Genomic DNA, 22,762 nt, shown 5'->3' with positions numbered 1-22,762 from the left:
ACGACCTTACTTGAACAGGATCTATTCTATAGGCTCGTACCATTGTATCCTTGAGTTATAAGGAGACAGAAAACCAAGTCTGGTTGATGAGGCGTGGCTATGTGACTAGAACGTGATTAACAATTGACCATGGTTACTTGTGATCTAGGAAGCAGTAGATGATCATTCTCAGCTCTGCTTTGCAGGCTTAGGATGGGATGGTCACATAGCTGTCTGACAGACTCCCAATCTTTTTGGTTCTTATTTCCTTTTACGCCTAAATGCGTCTCTTTTTTCCTTGGAAGAAGATTATTTTGAATAATTTAAGTAATTTCCTTGAGTAATTTAACCGTTGACCATGGTTACTTGTGATCTACGAAGCAATAGATGATCGTTCTCAGCTCTGCTTTGCAGGCTTGGGATGGGATGGTCACGTAGCTGTCTGACAGACTCCCAATCTTTTTGATTTTTCTTTCCTTCGACGCCTAAATGCGTCTCTTTTTTCCTTGGAACAAGATTATTTTGAATAATTTAAGTAATTTCCTTGAGTAATTTAACTACTTTAAAGGAACAGAAACATTATTTTGAATGAACTAGAGAAGAAATAGGAACACGCACATGGAGAGTAAGGAGTGTACGTATCTAAAAAAAGAAGAAAAGCGTTTCTTTTGAATTAGTTTTTGCTTTCATCATTAGCTTGTTATTAACGTTAAAGAAAAACTTACCCACAAAAAATACGCAGCATGTTACTTTTACAAACACTCCTATCATTTAACTATACTTAATTAAAAATATGTTCTTTTAATGTAGCACTTAATCATAATTAATTAATATAATTTAACGTTGCAATTATCCTATCCCATTTTATGCTCCCTTAGTGTTCTTTGGATAGACCACTTTGGTATTTGTACGAATAGTGCGCCGGATTATCTTGACTTACATCTGCATCCTTTCATTATCCAAACCTAGATGAGTCTAAAAATTGCTTTTTTATTTTTTCTATTTTTTATTATTTTTCCTACCCTTTTCTTTGCTGTTGGTATTTTGATATCATATGATATGATGGTCTTCCCCTTTGCTTTTTGTACCACTCCTAACTATATTGAGAGAACGAATTCTCGAAAACAACGCCCACTGTTCCATAGAAAAGAAATGGGATTTAATTGCTATAGTATTATTCAATTATGTCATTAAACTATACAACATTTTGTTCACTTTTGTTTAATAAGGTTTTAACCGAAAATAAAATCTTTAGTACGAAAAAGGTAAAACGACAGACTACTAAAAATATGCTAAACCAAAAAAATAAATCTTTTAAATCCAAAGATACATTTAATAGAAGGTACCATAACCTAATCTCTAAAATACCAATATAAATTATCTGTGTTCTTTAGCTTCAATTTTCTTATTACCTGGCTATTGTTTCTTTCGCTTCGATTTTTATTATTTCGTTGGTATTATTACTTACTGCTATTATTTCTTTTTAATTCTTTTTAAGCTGATTCTCTATTGAAAATAACATCTTTACCTTCTACGTAAACACTACTTTCCCTAGATTCCGCTTGTCAAATTATATTGAATTTCTTAGTTGTTGTAGACAAAACTTTAGGAGAACTTATTTCTCGTTAATCGTCATCACGATAATTATTAAGCTGGACGAGTACAGTGTCGACTGACACGTATCTACTATCTTCAGCATTATAATATGTTCTATTTAATTCCAACTAACCCTCTTATATATAGTCTTTTTTTTTTTTAACTAATCAGTTAATTGGTTCCCAAAATATGCTCTTGATGACGTAGCTTAATTAATTTTCTTTCTTAAATTTCAGTTTCGTCAAAGCAATACCAATGATTGTAACTAGAGGCGTTTTCCTATATATATCATATATAAAACTATATTATTAAATATGTTCATAGTTTGCTTATTACCCTATATGTTAATAGTATTTCTACCTAATATATACAATGCATTAAATAAGGAATCATTGTAGTTTTATGATTCCTTATTTTGCGCGCTAAAAAAAGGAAATTAAATATTTTCCAGATCTTTCCCAACGCAAATCACACACATTCCATAGTTATCGCCGGCTTCACTCTGATCTTCCACAATGCAGAACAAGATTTTTCATACTCTGTTTTTGCGATATACTCTGTTTCCAGAAATTCTCTCTACATCTCTCTCTATTTCTCAATCGCAAATTTTAGTAATACAAAGCAAATGAAAAGAGAGCAGCAATTCCACCATTGACAACCATTAAAAAACTTGAAAGCTTTGAATTCAAATTTGGATTTTCAAAAATCATTATTTGTTTGGATTGAGTGTTGTTGAAAATAATCGGGAATATGGTTTGGAGTTTATATCTCAATTTTGAGGGGTTTTGGTGAAGATTAGACTTGGTTTTGACTGAATTTCATATTGAAACTCGAAGAAGAAGAAGAAGAAGAAGAAGAAGAAGAAGAAGAAGAAGAAGAAGAAGAAGAAGACATATTGCAAAAATTGTAGATAAATTGTAGATTATTTTTATTCTGATTGTAGATGCTTTATTTTCTGTTTTCACAAATAAAAACTTCTACAAATCTTCTGAAAAAACGTAATTATGTCAAAAATCCCAATTATGCTACAATTGAATAAGAATTGGGATATAAAAATTTAATGTACCCAGTTTGTAGATATTTTGTAGATAAATTGTAGATTATTTGTATTCTAATTGTAGATGCTTTGTTTTCTATTTTCACAAATCCAAAACGACTAAAACTTCTACAAAATCTTCAGCAAAAAATGCAATTATGTCGAAAATATCAATTAAGCTACAATTGAATGTGAATTGGGATATTAAAATTCAATGTACCCAGTTTGTAGATATTTTGTAAATAAATTGTAGATTATTTGTATTCTGATTGTAGATACTTTGTTTTCTGTTTTCACAAATCAAAAACGACTAAAACTTCTACAAATCTTCTACAAAAAACAGTCTACAATTTAGTATAAATGTAGTAATTATGTAGATAACCTTACAAATAATACTGCTTTATACATACTTAAACTGATTTGTTGTATATTTGTAGAATTGTTTTAGAAAATATACTAAAAGATATGTTCTTTCAGTATATATCTAACATATTCTCTGTTGCTAATTGATTCTGTTTTCATCTTATCTCTAACTGGAATGGTTCTGATGGATATTTGAATTGGGAAATATTAAGGTAAGATTTCCAGTTAATATTACCGAACATTCCCAAGAAATGCAGTATTTATTCACCAAAAGTTGCTACTGATTTTCCATCACAACTAATAGCATCATCTGGAATATATGGAAGAACCAAAAGCAATATTTTGGATTAGGCTTCAACGAGAAACTTATTGCATCGAAGAATGAATATTGGAGGAATCTGCATCCAAAAATGCCTGGATTAAGCACTTCAAATTCTGAACAAAGAAGAATTTTCAGATTCCTTTAATTAAGAAGTAAAAAACATACAATTAATTATACCCTTAATTAATTATGGTATAGAATTGGTAATTTGGTATACTAAGTATAATTAAGTCAAACCTTAAACATTGAGGGTAATAAGGTTTCCTATGTGGCATACCAATTTAAAATTGTTCGTTTTGGCCTCTTTCTAAAATGATAGTCTGTAGTAGTATTAAAGATTTATAAATGTTCCCATTTTGTTGTAGCATCCAGATATGAAAGTGTGTAGTTGTGTGCAATGGTCTTCACTCATAGCCACAGGAATCATTTTGGTGATGATATTAAAGATTTATGGTGGATCAGTGGCTTACAAATATAACAATTATGAGTAGATGGTGCTAATTGTTAGATTATTAATTCGCAGTCATAGTAGAGATTAAAAAATAATCATACCGATATAAAATTATAATATTGAGTTAGAGTCTAAGGAAGCGTACCGTTAAACTCCATAGATTCAGCAACGACAGCAAACGACGATTAAGCCTGAGACCAACTTCCATGATCCACTAGCTATGCGCTCTCACAGTCCGAAGAACTTGATTGATGGGACGTCTACCGTTACCATGCATTCAAAAGGCAGAATACGCTAGGGTTTTCTAATAGCTAGGGAAAGGGGGTTGGCCTCTATTTATAAAGAGTGTCTACCCATCACAGGCCAATAGTTATTGGGCCTCACTTATCCACACACACAATATTTAATATTAGGCTTTTTATTTATCCACCATTTGGGCCACGTCACTATCCTTTTAGGCTATAACCAATTAACGTAAGTCCAAATTCCAACATTCTCCCACTTGGATGCCAACGTTAAGTGAGGACAGGAAAACAATTCTAAAACTTTTGAGTTTTAAGAAAATCATTTTGAAAAAAAAAAGATTTTAGACTCTATAGTGGCCACACTACTCACATAGCCAAGGATAGAATGACCATATAACAATCCATCCAGTTTCAATAGAGAAGACTAACAATGAATCGTAGCAGGCATTATACCTTTTTAAGGTATGAATTCTATCTACGACCACATATGCTAGAATTTCCATCAACATGGATCAAACATGTGTGCTAAGCATATTATCTTTCTAATCAAGGTGATTAGAGCCACACCTCTTAGAAAGAAATAATCCTCCAAGTAATATAATAACCATATCACCTCAGGAGCCTCCAAGTGACACAAAATCATATCACCTCAGGAGGATTCCCATGTGCCTTATCCGGGATAATCAAGGCAACAAGCAGCAAGACTCAAAGATATCATGAGTTTATGCAATATCCAATTGGAAATAAAAATAAATAAATTATGTTAGTCATAAGCATAACATACATCAAATAACACAAGCTTGCGTAAAAATAGAATTTATTAAAAGCAATATCTCAGTCAGCAATTACAAAGTAACTCCCACTGACTAAAGCACATCAAAAGACTCTAAAATACCCATATTTTTAGCATATTCATTAAACACTACAGGCCTAAGACCTTTAGTCAAAGGATCTGCCAACATAGATCCTGTGCTAATATGCTCAATACATATGTCACCTTCTTTTACCATGTCTCTAACCTTAAGAAACTTAAGGCTAACATGCTTAGAGCATCTTGTTCTCTTGTTATTCTTAGAGAAGAACACAGATGCACTGTTGTCACAGAAAATAGTCACCGGCTTAGATATAAAATCCACAATTTGTAATTTAGTAAGAAAATTCTTCATCCAGACAGCATGTGAAGCAGTCTCAAAACAAGCAATAAACTCAGCTTCCATTGTAGATGTAGCAGTGATGTTTTGTTTCTCACTTTTCTAAGAAATAGAACCTCCACCCAACATAAAAATATACCCAGAAGTTGATTTCATAGTGTCTTGACAACCTGCAAAATCAGAATCTGAATATACTAGAAGATCCAGGTCATCAACTTTTTTGTACACAAGCATGAAGTCTTTGGTGCGTTGTAGATATCTCATCACTTTCTTTGCAGCCACCCAATGTGCCCACCCAGGATTAGAAGAAAATCTTCCCAACATGTTAATAGCAAATGCAATATCAGGCCTTGTACAAACCTGTATGTACATCAAACAACCAACAACACTTGCATATGGCACATCTTTCATTATTCTCATTTCAACATCATTTTTTAGACATTGATCTTTACTGAGTTTATCCCCTTTTACAACAGGTGCAACACCAGGTCTACAGTCTTGCATATTGAAAGTTTTAAGAACACTCTCAATATAGAAACGTTGTGATAAACCCAATATACCACGTGACCTATCTCTTTTAATTTCTATCCCAAGAACAAAAGAGGCTTCACCAAGATCTTTCATATCAAAAGACCTAGACAAAAGTGTTTGGTCTCATTCAACAAGCCCAAATCATTTGTTGCAAGAAGAATGTCATCAACATAGAGAACCATGATAATGAAATTACCATTAGCTATTTTAAGATAAACACATTCGTCAAGCTTATTCTCCACAAATTCAAATTTTGTAATAATTTCATCAAATTTCAAGTACCACTTCCTGGAGGCTTGTTTAAGCTCATATATGAATTTGTTAAGCTTGCATACTAGATGTTCTTTACCAGCTTCTTTAAACCCTTCGGGATGAACCATGTAAACTTCTTCAAGCAGACTACCATTCAATAAAGTAGTTTTAACATCCATCCGATGCAACTCTAAATCAAAATGAGCCACAAGAGCCATCACAACTCTAAATGCATCCTTGGATGAAACAGGAGAAAATGTTTCTTTATAATCAATACCATCTTTTTGAGTATAACCCTTAGCAACCAACCTTGCTTTATAACGGTCTATATTTCCCTTGGAGTCTCTTTTAGTTTTAAACACCCATTTACAACCAATAGGCCTAAAACCTACAGGCAATTCAACTAACTCCCACACTCCATTGTGCTCCATAGAGCGCATGTAATCTTTCATTGCTTCACGCCATTTATCAACAAATTTAGAGGAAATAGCTTGAGCATATGATAAAGGATCAGTCAGCTCTCCAGCTGTATCACTGAGATTTTCAGTCACATACACGATAAAATCATCAGAGATGGCAGATATTCTTTCTCTTTGTGACCTACGGAGTGGTTCATTTTGAACATTTTGCTCAGGAACTATGGGATCTGCGTCGTTGTTCCCTTGATTCTCCCCCTCATGAATAGGTTGGTTTACTACATTTTCATGTACAATAGGTACAGGGACAATGACTTCCTTCTCTTTCAATACAATTTCCTTACCACATGAACAATCACAATCACAAACATCATGCTCAAGAAATTTTGCATTAATAGACTCAACGATTCTAGTGCCACGCCCAGGACAGAAAAACCTTTAGAGTGATCAGGATAGCCTATAAAGAAACAACTGGTAGTGTTATGATCAGTTTTCTTTTCTGCAGGTGAATAAATATGAACTTCAGTTGGACATCCCCAAATGTGAAAATGATTCAAGCTAGGTTTTCGAGTTGTCCATAGTTCAAAGGGAGTTTTCAAGACAGATTTTGTAGGAACTGTATTCAGGATATAGCTAGTTGTTTTTAAGGCTTCACCCCAAAGAGACTCAGGTAGGCTAGTCCTTGACATCATAATTCTCACCATTTCCATGAGAGTACGATTTCATCTTTCAACCACACCATTCTGCTCAAGAGTATCTGGCATGGTATATTGTGCTATTATCCCACATTCTTGCAAAAATAAAGCAAAAGGCCCCATACATTGACCAGACTCATCATATTTTCTATAGTACTCACCACCACGGTCAGATCTCACTATCTTAATGAACTTCCCAAGCTGTTTTCAACTTCAGTCTTGTAAATTTTAAACTTATCAAGTGCTTCAGATTTTTCTTTTAAAAGATATATATAACAGTACCTTGAAAAGTCATCAATAAAAGTAATAAAATACTTATGATTGGTCAAAGTAGGTACATAAGGTCCACTAATATCAGTATGAATTATTTCTAAGAGTTTAGAGCTCCTAGTGGAACCCTTTCTCTTAACCTTGGTCATTTTTCCATTAACACAATCCACACAAGTTTCAAAATCTTTTGGATTAAGAACAGGTAAAATATTTTTCTTTATCAATCGTTCAATTCTTTCTTTAGAAATATGACCAAAACGCGTATGCCATAATAGGTAAGACGTAATGGTTAACATTACTCATTTTAAACTCTCCCACGGTGATATAATATCTTTTCAAGAAAATGATGCGAGAATCCGCGGTGAAGAAATAAAGAGATCCTTCTATATCAAAATTCATAGCAGACCTTTTGTGGGCAATATTTTCAACATGCATTGCAGAAAAAGTTTCATTCAATACATTCAAGCGATATAGACCATCACTTAAAAAGGCATCAGTAGCAGCATGTGAATCATAAGAAATTTTAATAATACCATTATTTTATTGAAATGAATAACCAGCTTTGTCCAAAAGGGAAACCGAAACTAATTTTCGTCTCATAAATGGTACAAAAATAATATATTCTAAACAAATACTAGAATTATTTTTAAAGGGTAAAATAGATGTCCCTATAAACTCTACTTTTGCTTTGAGTCCATTGCCCACAACAATACTAGCTTCATCCTCTTTTGGCTTCCGTCTGCTTACTAGATCCTGCAAGTCATTGGTTACATGAACAGTTGCACCACTATCCAACCACCAAGAATTTAAAAGAACATGCAAGACTAGTTTCAAAGCAGACAAAAGTCAAAAGATTACCTAATTTCTTTTTCAGAGGACAGCCAGATTTCTTATGACCTATTTGTTTGCAATCCCAACACTTGATTTCTTTCTTAATTACAGCTTGAGGACCAAGAGTATTATGATATTGACCTTGGTTAATACCAGGCTTATTAGTATGACCACTATTATCACCTGGATGACGATACTGACCATGTTTCCTTTTGTGAAATTAGGGTCCACCTTTTCTTTTATAAGAGGGATAATCAACTGATCTAGATGAACTAACAAAGTTCACTACACCCTCAACTTTCTCCTTTTGGATCCTCGTTTCCTCTACCACCCAAACAGTAATAAGCTCATCAACACTCCACTTTCCCTAGCTATTAGAAAACCCTAGCGTATTCTGCCTCTTGAATACAACGGTAGACGTCCCATCAGTCAAGTTGGTATCTCGGATTGTTTCGGCTACATTGACCAGGAGGATGATTTCCCCTTTTGTTATCCCGCTCGCCATGTTGAATCCATGGAGGACTCGAGAGGCGAGTATGATTTGGTCGAGTAATCCGAGCTGCTCCACCACTCTCGACCTGATTATGCTAGCTGAGCTACCTAGATCCACGAGCACACGTTTAATTTGAATTTTATTCAAAAGGAAAGAAATTACTAGTGCGTCATTATGAGGTTGAGACAAGGTCTCGTTGTCCTCTTTGCTGAATGTGAGAGCATCCTCTAGTATGTAACTCTGAGTTCTCATTTCCTTGATGATGCATATTTTTGTCCGTTTGAAAATGGGTTCCTTTGGGGCATTGACCCCTCCAATGATTATGTGGATGACGTGCTGTGATTCTTCTGGTTCATTTTTTCTGTTCGCCTCTCTTTCCTGAAATTGTTTTTTAGCTTGGTCGTTGAGGAATTCTCAAAGTTGCCTTTCACTGATTAATCGGGCTACCTCTATTGAGGGTGATGCATGCCTCCGTCACCGAGGTTGTGGATTTGGCTTCTTTTCGACTACGTGATGTAGTCGTCCTATGGTATGAGGCATGAGAGAGATCTAGATGACCTGATGCTCCGCCAGCAGAGTGGGAGGACTTCTTTGAGGCTTTTTTTAGCCCATTATTTGCCACGGGAGGTTCGGGAGGCCCGTCTTGACCAGTTTCTTAGCCTGAAGCAGGGGGTATGAGTGTGAGGGATTATAGCCATAAGTTTAATTCTTTGGCGAGGTATGCACCAGATATTGAGTTCATCATTATGTGGATGGTTTGGGGGATAATCTGATTAGAGACTGTAGGGTAGCATCCCTATCAGATGATGTAGATATTTCCCGCACACAGGCTTTCGCTCAGACTACAGAGGACCTTTCCCGTCGGATTCGTGATACTCGCAAGCATAGGGAGTAGAGTAAGAGGGCTTGTACTATAGGGTCTTATAGGGAGCCACCGGTTGATTTCAAGCCCCCACTCCATCAATATCCACCTCGATCAGTAGGTAGTTTCCTACCACAGATGCAAGGCCAGCGGTTTGATCGTTGTATTTAGTCAGGACCGGGGCAGAGCTCAAGTCAGCCTGAGGGCCGTCGATAAGAGCGTTCCGCACAAATGAGATAGCCTATTCCTCCATGTACTCAGTGCGGTAAGCTGCACATCGGGCAGTGTAGACAGGGTTCTAGTGCTTGTTATCATGTGGGCAGACAGGACATTTTATTAGCCGGTGCTCGGGGTTAGGCAGAGGTGCACCAGCTCAGCCTTCAGGATCCATAGCAGCCTCTTCGCCCTCAGTCTGTGCTCCCCGACCAGGTCCACAATCTACTCATGGATATGGTAGGGGGAGAGGTGGAGGAGACACCTCAGGTTATAGTGGTGGCCAGAACCGCTTTTATGCACTCACAGGCCGACAGGATTCAGAGTCATCCCCAGATGTTGTCCTAGGTATATTGACAATACATTCTCATGCCATTTATGCATTGATAGATCCCGGCTCTACATTTTTATATATTACTCCATTTATTGCTGGTAAGCTTGACATGGGATCTGAGTTGTTGCCACAGCCAGTTGGCAACTATATTGTAGCTAATCATGTCTATCGAGGTTGTACAATGTTAATTAATGACCGTCCAACTTCTGTTGATTTAGTGGAATTGGTTATGCTAGACTTCGATGTCATTATGGGTATGGATTGGTTGGCAGCTTGTTATGCTAATATTGATTGTCGTGCAAAGTTGGTCCGATTTCATTTCCGGGTGAACCTGTCCTTGAATAGAAAGGTAATGCAGTCACGCCCAAGGGTAAGTTTATTTCATACCTTAGGGATCGGAAGTTTATTGCTAAAGGTTGTATATACCATCTGGTTCATGTCGGGGATATAGATAAGGAGCCAACGACTCTTCAATCGGTTCCTATTGTGAATGAATTCTCGACGGTATTCCCTGACGAGTTTCCAGGAATTTCCCCCGAAAGAGAAATCGATTTTGCTATAGATTTGCTTCCTGATACGCAGCCTATATCCATTCCTCCCTACAGAATAGCTCCTGTAGAGCTAAGGGAATTGAAGGAACAACTGAAGGACTTGCTCGATAAAGGCTTTATTAGGCCAAGTACATCCCTATGGGGTGCTCTGGTGCTCTTTGTTAGAAAGAAAGATGGCTCCTTGCAGATATGTATTGACTACAGGCAACTAAATAAAGTCACTATCAAGAATAAGTATCCTCTTCCATGGATTGATGACTTGTTCGACCAGTTACAAGGTGCCAAATGCTTTTCGAAGATCGACTTGCGATCCGGTTATCATCAGCTACGAGTCAGGGATATTGATATACCAAAAACAACATTTAGGACGAGTATGGCCATTTTGAATTCCTTGTCATGTCTTTTGGGCTTACAAATGCCCCAGCAGCCTTTATGGATCTTATGAACCGGGTATTCAAACCATTCTTGGATGAATTTGTGATTGTGTTTATTGATGATATCTTGATATATTCACGATCGAAAGCCGAGCATGCGGACGACTTGCGAACTGTATTGCGGACTCTCCAGGACTACAGGTTATATGCTAAATTCTCTAAATGTGAATTTTGGCTAACTTCTGTAGTTTTTCTTGGTCATGTTATTACCAGCGATGGTATCAAGGTTGATGGCCAAAAGATTGAAGCTGTGATGACTTGACCAAGGCCCTTGAATCCGACAGAGGTTCGTAGCTTTTTAGGCTTGGCAGGGTATTACCGAAGGTTTGTGGAAGGATTTTCCTCTATTTCTGCACCATTGACGAAGCTGACACATAAGGGAGCTAAGTTTCAGTGGACTGAGGCATGTGAACAAAGTTTTCAGGAGCTAAAGAAAAGGCTGACGACGGCACTTGTCTTGACTCTTCTGGATGGCACTGAGGGTTATGTTGTCTATTGTGATGCCTCGAGAATTGGCCTAGGTTGTGTTCTTATGCAACATGGTAAGGTTATCGCGTACGCCTCCAGACAGTTGCGGAAACATGAACAGAACTATCCTATGCACCATCTTGAGTTAGCCACAGTTGTCTTCGCCCTAAAGATTTGGCGGCATTATCTATATGGGGTTCATATTGATGTTTTCACCAACCACCAAAGCCTTCAGTATTTATTTAAACAGAGGGAGTTGAACCTACGACAAAGAAGATGGCTAGAATTACTAAAGGACTATGATGTTGATATTTTATATCATCCTGACAAAGCTAATATTGTTGTTGATGCTCTTAGCCGGAAGTCCATGGGCAGTCTAAGCCATGTTAAAGTTGATAAGGTCAAGATGACCAAATATCTATGCCAGCTAGCTAGTTTGCAGGTGCGTTTGGTAGATGCAAAGGTTGGATGCATTCTTGTTCAGAATACGGCAAAATCTTCTTTTGTTACTGAAGTGAAAGAGCGACAACACGAGGATCTGAGCTTATAAAACTGAGGGAAAGTATTCCACAGCAGTGACAACCTTTATTTGAGCTAACTGGAGATGGAGTCCTTAGATACTAGTGCTGCTTATGTGTACCGACAGTCGGAGAGCTCCGCACCAAGATTCTTTCGGAGGCCCATTATTCTAGATATGTAGCTCACCCCGGAGCGACAAAGATGTATCGGGACCTTCGACAGATCTATTGGTGGAATGGAAAGAAAAAAGATATCGCGGAGATGGTAGCCCAATGTCCTAACTGCCAGCAAGTTAAAGCCAAACATCAGAGGCCTGGAGGCCTAACTCAGTGTATTGAACTTCCATTATATAAATGGGACATGATAAATATGGACTTCATCACCGGTTTGCCTCGCACTCCATGGAGGTATGATTCTATTTGGGTAATTATTGATAGGCTTACAAAATCTGCTCATTTCCTGCCAGTCAGGACGACATATTCAGCCGAGGATTATGCCAAGCTTTACATTCGGGAGATTGTGCGCCTTCACGGGGTACCATTATCTATTATCTCTGATCGAGGGGCTCAATTTACAATACATTTTTGGAAATTTTTTCCGAAGGGTCTAGGCACGCAGGTAAATCTTAGCACAGCTTTTCATTCGCAAACTGATGGACAGGCAGAGCGTACTATTCAGACAGTTGAGGATATGTTACGTGCCTGCGTGCTAGATTTTAAAGGAATTTGGGATGATCATCTACCTCTTATTGAGTTCGCTTATAGTAGCAGCTTTCAAGCTAGTATTCAGATGGCCCCTTACGAAGCACTATACGGGCGGAAGTGTAGGTCACCGATCGGTTGGTTCGAGGTCGGGGAAGCAGAGTTGCTAGGTCCTAATTTAGTCCAACAAGCAATGGAAAAGGTAAAACTTATTAGAGACCGGCTGCGTATAGCACAAAGTCGGTAGAAGTCTTATGCAGATGTTCGACGATGAGACTTAGAGTTTGATGTAGAAGATTGGGCTTTCCTGAAAGTATCGCCTATGAAGGGCGTCATGCGATTTGGAAAGAAGGGGAAGCTCAGCCCCAGGTATGTTGGACTGTATAAGATTATTCGGCGGATTGGTAGGGTGGCGTACGAGCTTGATTTGCCTTCAGAATTGGGAGCAGTCCATCCTGTGTTTCATGTATCTATGTTGCGGAAGTGCATTGGAGATCCTTCTCGTATTACGCCCATTGAGGATATTCACATTGCTGAAGACTTCTCTTACGCAGAGGTACTAGTAGCTATTTTAGATCGGCAGGTAAGAAAGTTTCGAACTAAAGAAGTGGCTTCCGTGAAAGTGTTATGGCGAAATAACAACATCGAGGAAATGACCTGGGAAGCTGAGGAGGAAATGAGGAAGAAGTACCCCCACCTATTTACGACTTAAGGTGAGTCACATTTAAATAATTGGCAATTATTTCTTTACAACACTTAATTGGATTTTAAATGACTTGAAAGTGCAATTTAAATTTCTTATTGCGAGATAGCTATACGAAGCCTAGTAGTTGGAATCTTCAGAATTTGATTTATGCTTTGCAGATGTAACAAATATAGCCTCGCAAATAACGTATTAGCGGGAAAAAAAATGAAACCAAGGAATTGACTTGGCCCATTCGCGGACGAATGTTCTTAAGGGGGGGGAGACTGTGAGACCCAATGTGTTTTTTTCTCTTCTCTTACGTAATATACGTAACGTGGCGTGGTTATATTAGGTATATACGATTGGGTATAGCACATTGGGAGAATAAGACTGAAAATGTGTGGTAATATCAAGGAACTAACTAAAGCTTTAGGTCAAAGGAATCTCTTAAACAAAGGTTCGTGGTTAAAGAAATGGCTCGGGTAGCACCCCGCGCGTTCGGAAGGTTTAAGTTAACTTGCACCTGTGGGATAAGACTAAGAGTGTCTAATATGCTAATAATAGTGTGTTATGAGGTATTATAATATCACATGGGTCACATGTTAAGTTTTGGAGTCAAGCAAGTTGCGAAATAAAGGTCGGCAAAGGTTATCGTAAATTTCTGTAATAATTTTTCTAAACTTTGGGTCAAATGTATCAGATCATTTCTCCCAATATATAATGAGGTATGGGACCCACAACCTATATAATCGAAGGTCTACAAGTCTAGTTTGCAACCAAAAAACCTCACATCAAACGGACATTGGAGTAAAAAGTTATGACTATTTTACCCCGGACTGTCCAGGCTGAAACCGGATCGCGAACTGAGTCGGGTCAAACAAGTGGTATAAGTGGGAAAATCCGACTTGTAAGACCCCAAAACATTTCATTTTCATCCCAAAACAGTGAGGGAGCTGAAGAGAGGGTTCCATGGTATTCTTGAGTTATTAAGGTACGTTTTAACGATTTCTACCATTAAAGTTTGTCCCCATGCATAGAAACTCAATCTCTACGCTTTGCAATCGTTTCCCCCTTCTATTAGCTGTGTTTGGAGCTATTTTTGGAAGATAGGAATTTGTTGTTCTTGTTGGTTCTTCAGGCTTTATACTTGATTTTCCAAGATAATCATCTTGGGACTCTTTTATGATCGTTTTTACAAAGTTCTACGGACGTTTCGTCAAGTTAGGGCCATATGACAAATCTGCTGATTTAAACTCAATTATGAACTATTTATAGGTGTGTATAAGCTGCATATATATAGTGTTTGCGAAGCTTAGGACGTAAGGAACAACTTTCTTGAAGGAACTACAGGCATTCGGACGTTCGTTGGAAATGTATGTTAAGGCTAAGCTCTGTCCTTCCTTTTTGCACGAATTCTTGGAAATTCCTAAGACGTCAAATGTGATATTTTACTATTCTATTGCTAGAAAAACCTTCTGTGAAAGGCATTGGGATCATAGCTGAAATATTTTCATGATGCTATTAGGTTGATATTCCACTCGTTCGGTTAATTAGGGTATTCGACATCTATATATGTCATTTTGTCGTCTTTCTTATCCATATGTCTATATATATGAATTCTTATTCATCTTTGGGTTGTGTTGTAGACATGTGATTTTTGACCCCCCCCCCCCCAAGATTTTTCATATTTTAGCGCAAAATATTTAATTTAGGCCTAATATAACTATTTTAATTAATTCTCTTTTACTTTGTTTTACTACAAGAAAAATGAAAATTAAAAAAAAATATAGGATCATTAATGTTTTGTAGTCATTTTTAATCTAAAAAAAATAATACAAAAATAGTATCGTATTTTTATTTTAATATGATATTTGATAATACCAAAAATAGATTTGTTTTAATGGTTAGTTTTATTTTAATAATTATTTGAATAAGTAGGAATAATTAACAAATGGGCCCGTATTTTTAATCTCGTTCGCAGCGAAAGAATAGAGCTTGGGCTCGAGCAACCCATCTTTAGGCCTAATTTTGGGTCTAGCCCACAATTGCCAAGCCCATAATTCCTAGGCCCATACCCCTTAACCTAAAACCCTACCCAAAAAAAAACTAGACTATATACTATATAAAACATGGATGAACGAAGGAAAGGAGATACGAAAAAAGCTGCGCATGGAAAGAGGTTAACAAAAAGAACGAAAAATGCTGAAAAAGAAAAGGCTGGAAAAACAGAAAAGTTGCGAGCAGCTGCGCAGGGAACGAACCCCGCCCCCCTCCTTGCGTCGTCTTCCTCGCGACCCCCTCCCCCATCGGAGCCTACCCTTTCTGCTCCAACAACACATAGAGACACAGCCAACGACCACCCCAAACGACCCAGCTTTCTACATCGACCAAACCAACGACCCCCACCCTGTTGAGTCGCATGTTTCAACACCAACGAACCAACTTGTTCATCTCTGGCTTCAACATGACGAACCAACCAAACTTCAACTCCCAAATCGCTAATCCCTGTCATGGAGTTTGCTGGTTTCGTTTTCTAGTTTAGTTCGACTTTCCGGTGAGTTTCGATGCTGAGGAGTCGAGGTTTGCCTATGTTTCATCGACTTCCGGCAAGTTCCGAAGTTGAAGTTCCGTTGGTCTTGGTCACGTCTCCATCCAATTCTGGAGCTGCAAGTTAGCTGAACTCGGATTCATTTGGAAGAGGCTTATTCTCTGTTTGTCTTTGTGCTGCTGTAATCTGGTATTACATTTTGTTTGAATGATATAAATTTCAGAATTGTATGGAATTATTCATTCCTCGTCTGTTTCATTCCCATGATTGTTTGACAACTATTTTCGTTCTTTTATGTGTTTGTTGAAGCATTGTGATGTGTTTAAGATGAAGTGTGAAATCAGAGAGTACTATCAATGTTGGAAATTCATTAAAAATGTTTAGTTGGCTTCTTATGATTTCATTGTAGTGTGTTTGGATAGTGGACATTCCTTATAAAATTAGTTATGTAGCCTTTGTATGATGAATAGGCATCAGTTCTATAGTGTATTAACGTGCGTTTAATATATAAATGCATTTGTTTAAATGGCCAACGTTTGAATGTTGGTATATTGTCAAAATCTTGGGAAATTCACTAAGTCTCGAATATCGTAACTATGGGTAATTAAGTTATCGTGGCCATGAGTACAATTCCCGTGGCATGGTTACGATATGTGAATCTTAATTCAGGGGTGCATTTCATGTAACCCGATTATACATTTTCGAATAATAAAATCCTTTGAAATTAGAAATCGAGGCGTGCCATTTAGTGAATTTCCATGGCCCTTCGCAAAGTTGCAAACGCGTAGTTGCTTTAGGTGCGCCATTTAATAATTTACCTTCCTAAACTCGGGTGCACATTTATGTGACCCAAATCCAAATCTCAACGATGTTAAAATATGTCAAAACCTCGGGTGCATTTATGTGATGTGGTTCGCGACATGTTTTAATAACGTTGCAATTTTTTTTAAAAAAAAATAAATAAAAGAGGTTAAAAATTAAAATGCACATAGGTTTATAATTGTTTTTAAAATCAGATAATAAAGCCGAATATAACAGTTGAGAGACTGTGCTAGAACCACGGAACTCGGGAATGTCTAACACCTTCTCCCGGGTTAACAGAATTCCTTACCCGGATTTCTAGTTCGCAGACTGTTAAACAAAGTCAATCTTTTCCTCGATTCGGGATTGGAACCGGTGACTTGGGACACCATAAATCTCCCAAGTGGCGACTCTGAATTTCTTAATATAAATTCTGTTTCGATTGTCCTTTAATTGGAAAAACTCCCTTATTTATACATCTCTCCTCGGGGTGTAAGTGAAAAAAGGGAGGTGTGACAGATCTGGCGACTCTGCTGGGGATCGAACCCAGAATCTCTGATTCAGGGTTCAGAATTCGAGCTTAGATGAATTGTTATATTTGGCTTTATCTATTATCTAATTTTATTACTTGTTTGGGCCCTAATGTGCTAAATGTTGCTTTTACCGCTTCGATATTATCTGAAATTGTATATAAACTGCTACGAAACCCTTCTCTCCTCATCTTTGGGGATGTGCTCGCTGGTTGAGACTCCCTATTCTGTTAGTGTCATACCTTGAAATAAGAAAGAGGCTCGGACAAGTTACTAATCCGGATGACCTTTTGGTTCCCAGTACGTAGCCCCCTCATCGGCTCGAGTTGTCCGCTTGGGTACACAGTCTAGAACAAATACTCAGGTTTTGAACCTAGAATAACTCAACTTCATGCCGGATCCCTAGTAGGAACGTTTGGTTGCATCATGTGCATTTGACTTTGGAGGCTCAACATAGGGGTTGGGTCCGTCTAGGACAGGTATACCCCAAAAATAAAAGACCATCCTGATGCATCTTATGTGCTACATGTTGCATTTATTCAATGGTAAAAGGGTCATTTGGCGGACCAATGATAGCTGAGGGTAAATGAAGAAATGAAAAAAAAAACAATGAAAAAGAAAGAAGAAAGAAAAAAAAAAGAAAAAGAGTGGGTGAAGTGTGAGGATGAAGCGAGTAGGGCCCAATTATATTTTTGTTACATTTTATTAAGAAAAAAAGAGCATGGAAACTTCAAAAAGATTTTGCACTTTTTATCATTTTTCAAAAATCAAAAAATCGAAAAAGATAAAGAAAAAAAAAAGAGTTTACATGTTTCATCATTTTTCGAAAAAAAAAAAGAAAGAAAAAACATATTTTCTCTAAATTAGTTGTTATTTTTATTTCTCGCCCGTATCCTATCTGCCCGAATTACGCATACCTGATTCTCGTCTTTCGGGGCGTGATACGTAGGCAACCCACATAGGGTCCGGTCTTCCTAGTAAATTTTAGGTTCTTGGCTTTGCGGGGTCATAGCCAAATTTTGCACTTCTAGCCACCTTTTGGCCAAATAAGCCATTTTGCAAAAATAGCCTCAATCATGTCTTGCATGTGTCTTAGGGAATGTTATTGGCTCACATAGTGCTAGTTTAAGTTTTCTCATACAGGTGTAGATTTATTTATCGGAGCTTGAGCATGACAGATACCCCAGGACCACCGCATTCAGGAGTTGCTTAAGGAGATTTTTATATTTGTTATTTTTATTTTATTTTGATTTTTTATGTCGTCTTTTACTTTCTAGTTTTGTACAGAAATGTCAAGTATTTTGTTATTGTATTTTCTGCTTTATATTTGAAAAAATGTGCTGTAACTCAAAATCCAAAAAAGAGATGTTACATTTTATATTTCTGTTATAAGTTTTCTTTAGATTACTAATTCTAGAAATGAAAAAAAAAATTTGAGGTTGTTTTTCCTTTAGGCAATTAATATCTAGGACTTAAAATGAATTGTTTTTATGTTTCCTTTAGTATATTAGGACCAGATTTATTTTATTTTTTAAAAAGAGAGTTTTCTTTTAGTACTTCTTTAAAAGCTTTCTTTAAGGTGTTAATTCCAAAATCCAAAAAAAAAAAGATTTTCTTTTGAGGTGTTTCTTTGGGAAATTAGTGAAAAATGAAAAAAAATATATTTTCATTAGAACTTTAGAATATTGTACATAGAAAAAATACTTTATCTTTTGTTTATCATTAGAATTTCTTTTTTAGGTAATCAAAATTGAAATCCAAAAGTATTTTGTTTTATATTTTTCATTGCTCGTTTCGAAATATCGCGTCAGGATATCAAAGGAAAAATTCAAATATGTTTATGTGGTTTATTGTTTAGATTTTCTTCTTAAAAAAAATGAATCAAAAATATATTTTTTTCTCTTCTAGGGTTTTCTTTAATAATTTCCCACGGAGTATTTGTCTTGAAAAAATATATATGAACGTTAAGATTGAGTTTAGAATAGGTTATAGAACATGAAGTCTAGAAAATTCAAAAAAAAAAAAAGATTTGCTTCTTTTATTTCCCTTTTCTCGTCAGAGTAGTCATTAAGGTAAAAAGAAAAAGAATGTTAGTTTGTTTTCTTTATTCCCGATATTCCAGAACTACGCAAAGATCTGATTCATGCGGCGTCATGATACGTAGGCAACCTACATAGGGTTCGATCGAATGATTTTTTATTATTATTAAAAGAAAAAGAGGAAAAAAGAGGGGGAAAAAGGAAAAAAAAAGGAGAAAAGAAAAAAAGAGGGGAAATTATGGGATGTGAGATATGAGAGAAAGAAAGGGTGATGATTAAAAAAAAAGAGAGAGAAATGAAGGAAAATGGGCAAGCCAGCAAGTAGCAAGTGCTAGAAAAGCAAAGAAAAGAGAGGTTGAAATGAACAAATTGGGATGATGCCAACTGACCTTTGTACCCTCGAAGTCATTTTAGAAACGATAGTTGTGGCTAGGTGCATTGCACATAAAGTGAGATTATCTTATATTAAATGTCCTAACGCTAATGTGATGACTTCATTTTTTGTTATATTCATAGCAGAAGGGTGGTTGGTTTATGGTTTTAAAGGGGTAACTCTTCTCTACAACATAAAGTCAAAAGGCAATGGCAGACAACAACAGAACTGAGTTGGTTGATACCGGTGCCAGGAAGCAGTTGTCTGAGTAGGACAATGGGTTGGTTGAAGAGGTAAAGATGTTAAGACAACACATGGCGGACATGTATCAGGCTTGGATAACTGGGAAGGCACCACCCTCGCCAACACTTACCTTCCTAGATGATACCCTTACCCAAACTCCGGTCATAGTGCCAGATGATTCCCCATACTCTCCAGATTTTCCCGCTTATCACAGCTTTCCCAACCACCCTAGTAGCTCCATCACTCATCTTTCAGTTACCTTTCCCAAAAATTGCCCTCCGGTCTTATCCACCATCCCCAATCATGAACACCCACTCAAAGCTCATGATGCCCAATATTACCCCTCAAAGGTTGCCCACAAGGTTCCTAAATCATACAAGCAGGGCCCGCGGGATGAACCTCATGTTGAAATTGGAAAGTTCACAGGAAGAAAAGGGCGAGATGGGATACCCAGGAGGCCGAAAGGTATAGAACAGTCCTTAAAGAACAAGCAAGGAATGGGAGACCATGGTAGCATGTCTTACAAAGAATTGTCTATGTCCCCCGACGTTCGTCTACCTGCGGGGTTTAAAGTGCCAAAGTTTAACTTGTATGATGGGTGTGGAGATCCAGTAGCCCATTTGAGGGATTATTGCAGTGAAATGAGAAGTGTTGGCGAGAAAGATGGTTTATTGATGGCGTACTTCAGTGAGAGCCTAACTGGGGCAGCTTTGGAATGGCATAATCGTCAAGATGTTGGTAATTGGCCTACATTGGGTGACATGGCTCAAGATTTTGTTCGATACTTTCAATACAGATCGGTTGTTATCCCAGACCTCTCCTCCCTATCTAAAATGGAAAAGAAGCCAGAGGAAAGCTTTAGGGAGTTTGGGCTCAGATGAAGGGAGCAAGTTGCTCGAGTCAATACCCCGATTGGTGAAGAAGAAATGGTTGAGCTTTTCCTACAAGCCCAGGGCCCCACCTACTTCAGTCATTTGATCCCGGCCTTGGGAAAGCCTTTCAAAGATGTGTTAAAAATAGGGGAGCTAGTGGAAGAGGGAATCAAGTCAGGCAAAATCATGAGTTGTTCGAAAGACATTTAGAACAGCCCAGTAAGCTTGGGTGGAAGAAAGAGAAATAGAAAAGATGATCTGATGGGCTTGGAGTAATTGAGGTTACACAAAATCTCCGCCAGAAAAGGAAAAAGTTGAATCGGGAAAAGTATTCTCTAAGGGTAATGTAATTGAGTGAAATTCCAAGGTAGATGTTTTTCTTTGCCTTTCAAGATATTGCGTATATTTCCGATCAACACTTCCAACCTCGACATCATCCCCATGGATATCCTGATGCACCAGATAATCCTCCCTAATGCCATTTCTCTCCACGGAACTCCCAAAATCGTACATCACTCTCTCAGTACCCAGCTCCACAAAATGTCTATCTATCCCCACGAGCCTACCGAAAACCCCCTGGATCAGGTTTCCGGCTCAATCAAGCATTTAAGAATGAGAGGTTGCTGAAAAAAGAAAAGGCTTTCACCCCATTGGGAGTGTCATACGCCAGTTTGTTCCAAAAGTTGAAGCAATTGGACATGTTGAAGCCGATTCATATAAAAATGTCAAACCCTCTGTCAAAGAAGTTTGATTTTTCTCAAAGGTGTGCATATTGCTCGGATGCCCCGGGCATGACATAGAGAAGTGTTGGAATCTGAAGAAAGCAATTCAGAAGCTTATTGATGCAGGTGACATTGTCGTGCAAAATCTAGATGCAGCAGACACCAGCCAAAGCCCATCACCTGTTCGTAATGAGACGCATATGGTGAGTATGATTTGTTTTGAAAAGGAATATGAAAATTCTTCTGAGATCCTCGAAGGTCCACACGCTGCAAAGTTTTCAGTGCTATCAGAAGTTGATCTTAAGAACGAGCCAACAAAGGGAACCCAAAAGCAATTTGTTAAGAACAATGTGATGGAAGTTTGTGAAGGTCCTAGTAATGTTGATGCGGAATTCAGTGGCTAAGATGCCGAGCTTGGCAATTCGAAAGACGCTCTTGTCTTGGTTAGCCAGGGAGGAGTTTTTTGTGGTTTATGTTGTTGTCATTTCCGTTGTCCGGGTTATTTCAGGGTTGTAATTCGGATATTGTCTAGTGACTCAAACCCTTCTATCCTTTTATTTTGCCTAGTTTGTTTGGTCATAGTAGCCCGTCTAAGTGTTATCTAGGTTTGTTCTAGGGTTGTACCCCAGTTTATTTTGCTTGTTTTGTTGTTCAATCCCTTTCACCATCCGTCTAATGCAATTTTCTGTTTTCTGTTATTTTTTTAGTCATTTTTGGTTAGTTCTCTTTTCTTTTTATAGTCTTTTTCCTATTGACTCTAATGACATGACATGCACTCGTAATTCTCAACTTGGTTTTAAAAGTCAGTTTAGTCACGAAGCAATGAAACAATGTTGAAGATGTAGGGACATTTGAGGGAAATAAGTGAAGGCATTTTTGAGATCACTTCAAACCCGAATTGTGTGAAACTGGGGCAGATAGAACATAAAAATACACTATTGAAATGCATCATGTTGCATCGGGTGAAGATAACGGCAAGTTTGCCCCAAATTTGTAGAGGGGCCATTCGTGGTAATGAGAGTGAGGGTGTTGTCCAATGGGGTTTGGTAATTAACAAATGTAAAAGGCGAATGTGTGGATATGGTTATCAAGTCTAGTACAATCAAAAGGCATTACAAATGTTTTTCTTGGTTTGTTTAATTGTGTAGTTTGCACTTGGCATGTTTTGGAGATTGGAATGATGAAGGCATTTTGTTCTGCTATCTAAATACTTTATCCTTCGCTACCCCTTTGAGC

The 22,762-nt window shown here is 37.5% G+C and overlaps 2 protein-coding genes and 1 non-coding gene across 3 annotated transcripts; 2 read left to right on the top strand and 1 right to left on the bottom strand.

Moving 5' to 3' along the window:
• LOC138888869 (small nucleolar RNA U3) lies at positions 1 to 223 on the top strand. The gene has a single exon (XR_011406440.1). It is a non-coding gene; the product is annotated as a small nucleolar RNA U3 (small nucleolar RNA).
• Positions 224 to 5,245: 5,022 nt separating this feature from the next.
• LOC138888168 (secreted RxLR effector protein 161-like) lies at positions 5,246 to 5,767 on the bottom strand. The gene has a single exon (XM_070169985.1). The coding sequence runs from the start codon at positions 5,765 to 5,767 to the stop codon at positions 5,246 to 5,248; it is 522 nt and encodes a 173-aa protein (XP_070026086.1).
• A 7,280-nt stretch (positions 5,768 to 13,047) lies between these two features.
• LOC138888167 (uncharacterized) lies at positions 13,048 to 13,425 on the top strand. The gene has a single exon (XM_070169984.1). The coding sequence runs from the start codon at positions 13,048 to 13,050 to the stop codon at positions 13,423 to 13,425; it is 378 nt and encodes a 125-aa protein (XP_070026085.1).
• Positions 13,426 to 22,762: the final 9,337 nt, after the last annotated feature.

Source organism: Nicotiana sylvestris, chromosome 3 (genome assembly GCF_000393655.2).
Source record: "Nicotiana sylvestris chromosome 3, ASM39365v2, whole genome shotgun sequence".
Taxonomy (NCBI): Eukaryota; Viridiplantae; Streptophyta; class Magnoliopsida; order Solanales; family Solanaceae; genus Nicotiana; species Nicotiana sylvestris.
This window is presented reverse-complemented; position numbering and strand designations above follow the sequence as displayed.

Bases quoted from the DNA above. Each gene is read 5' to 3' on its own strand.
- LOC138888168 (XM_070169985.1), bottom strand. From the start codon at position 5,767: ATGAAAGATCTTGGTGAAGCCTCTTTTGTTCTTGGGATAGAAATTAAA.
- LOC138888167 (XM_070169984.1), top strand. From the start codon at position 13,048: ATGCGATTTGGAAAGAAGGGGAAGCTCAGCCCCAGGTATGTTGGACTG.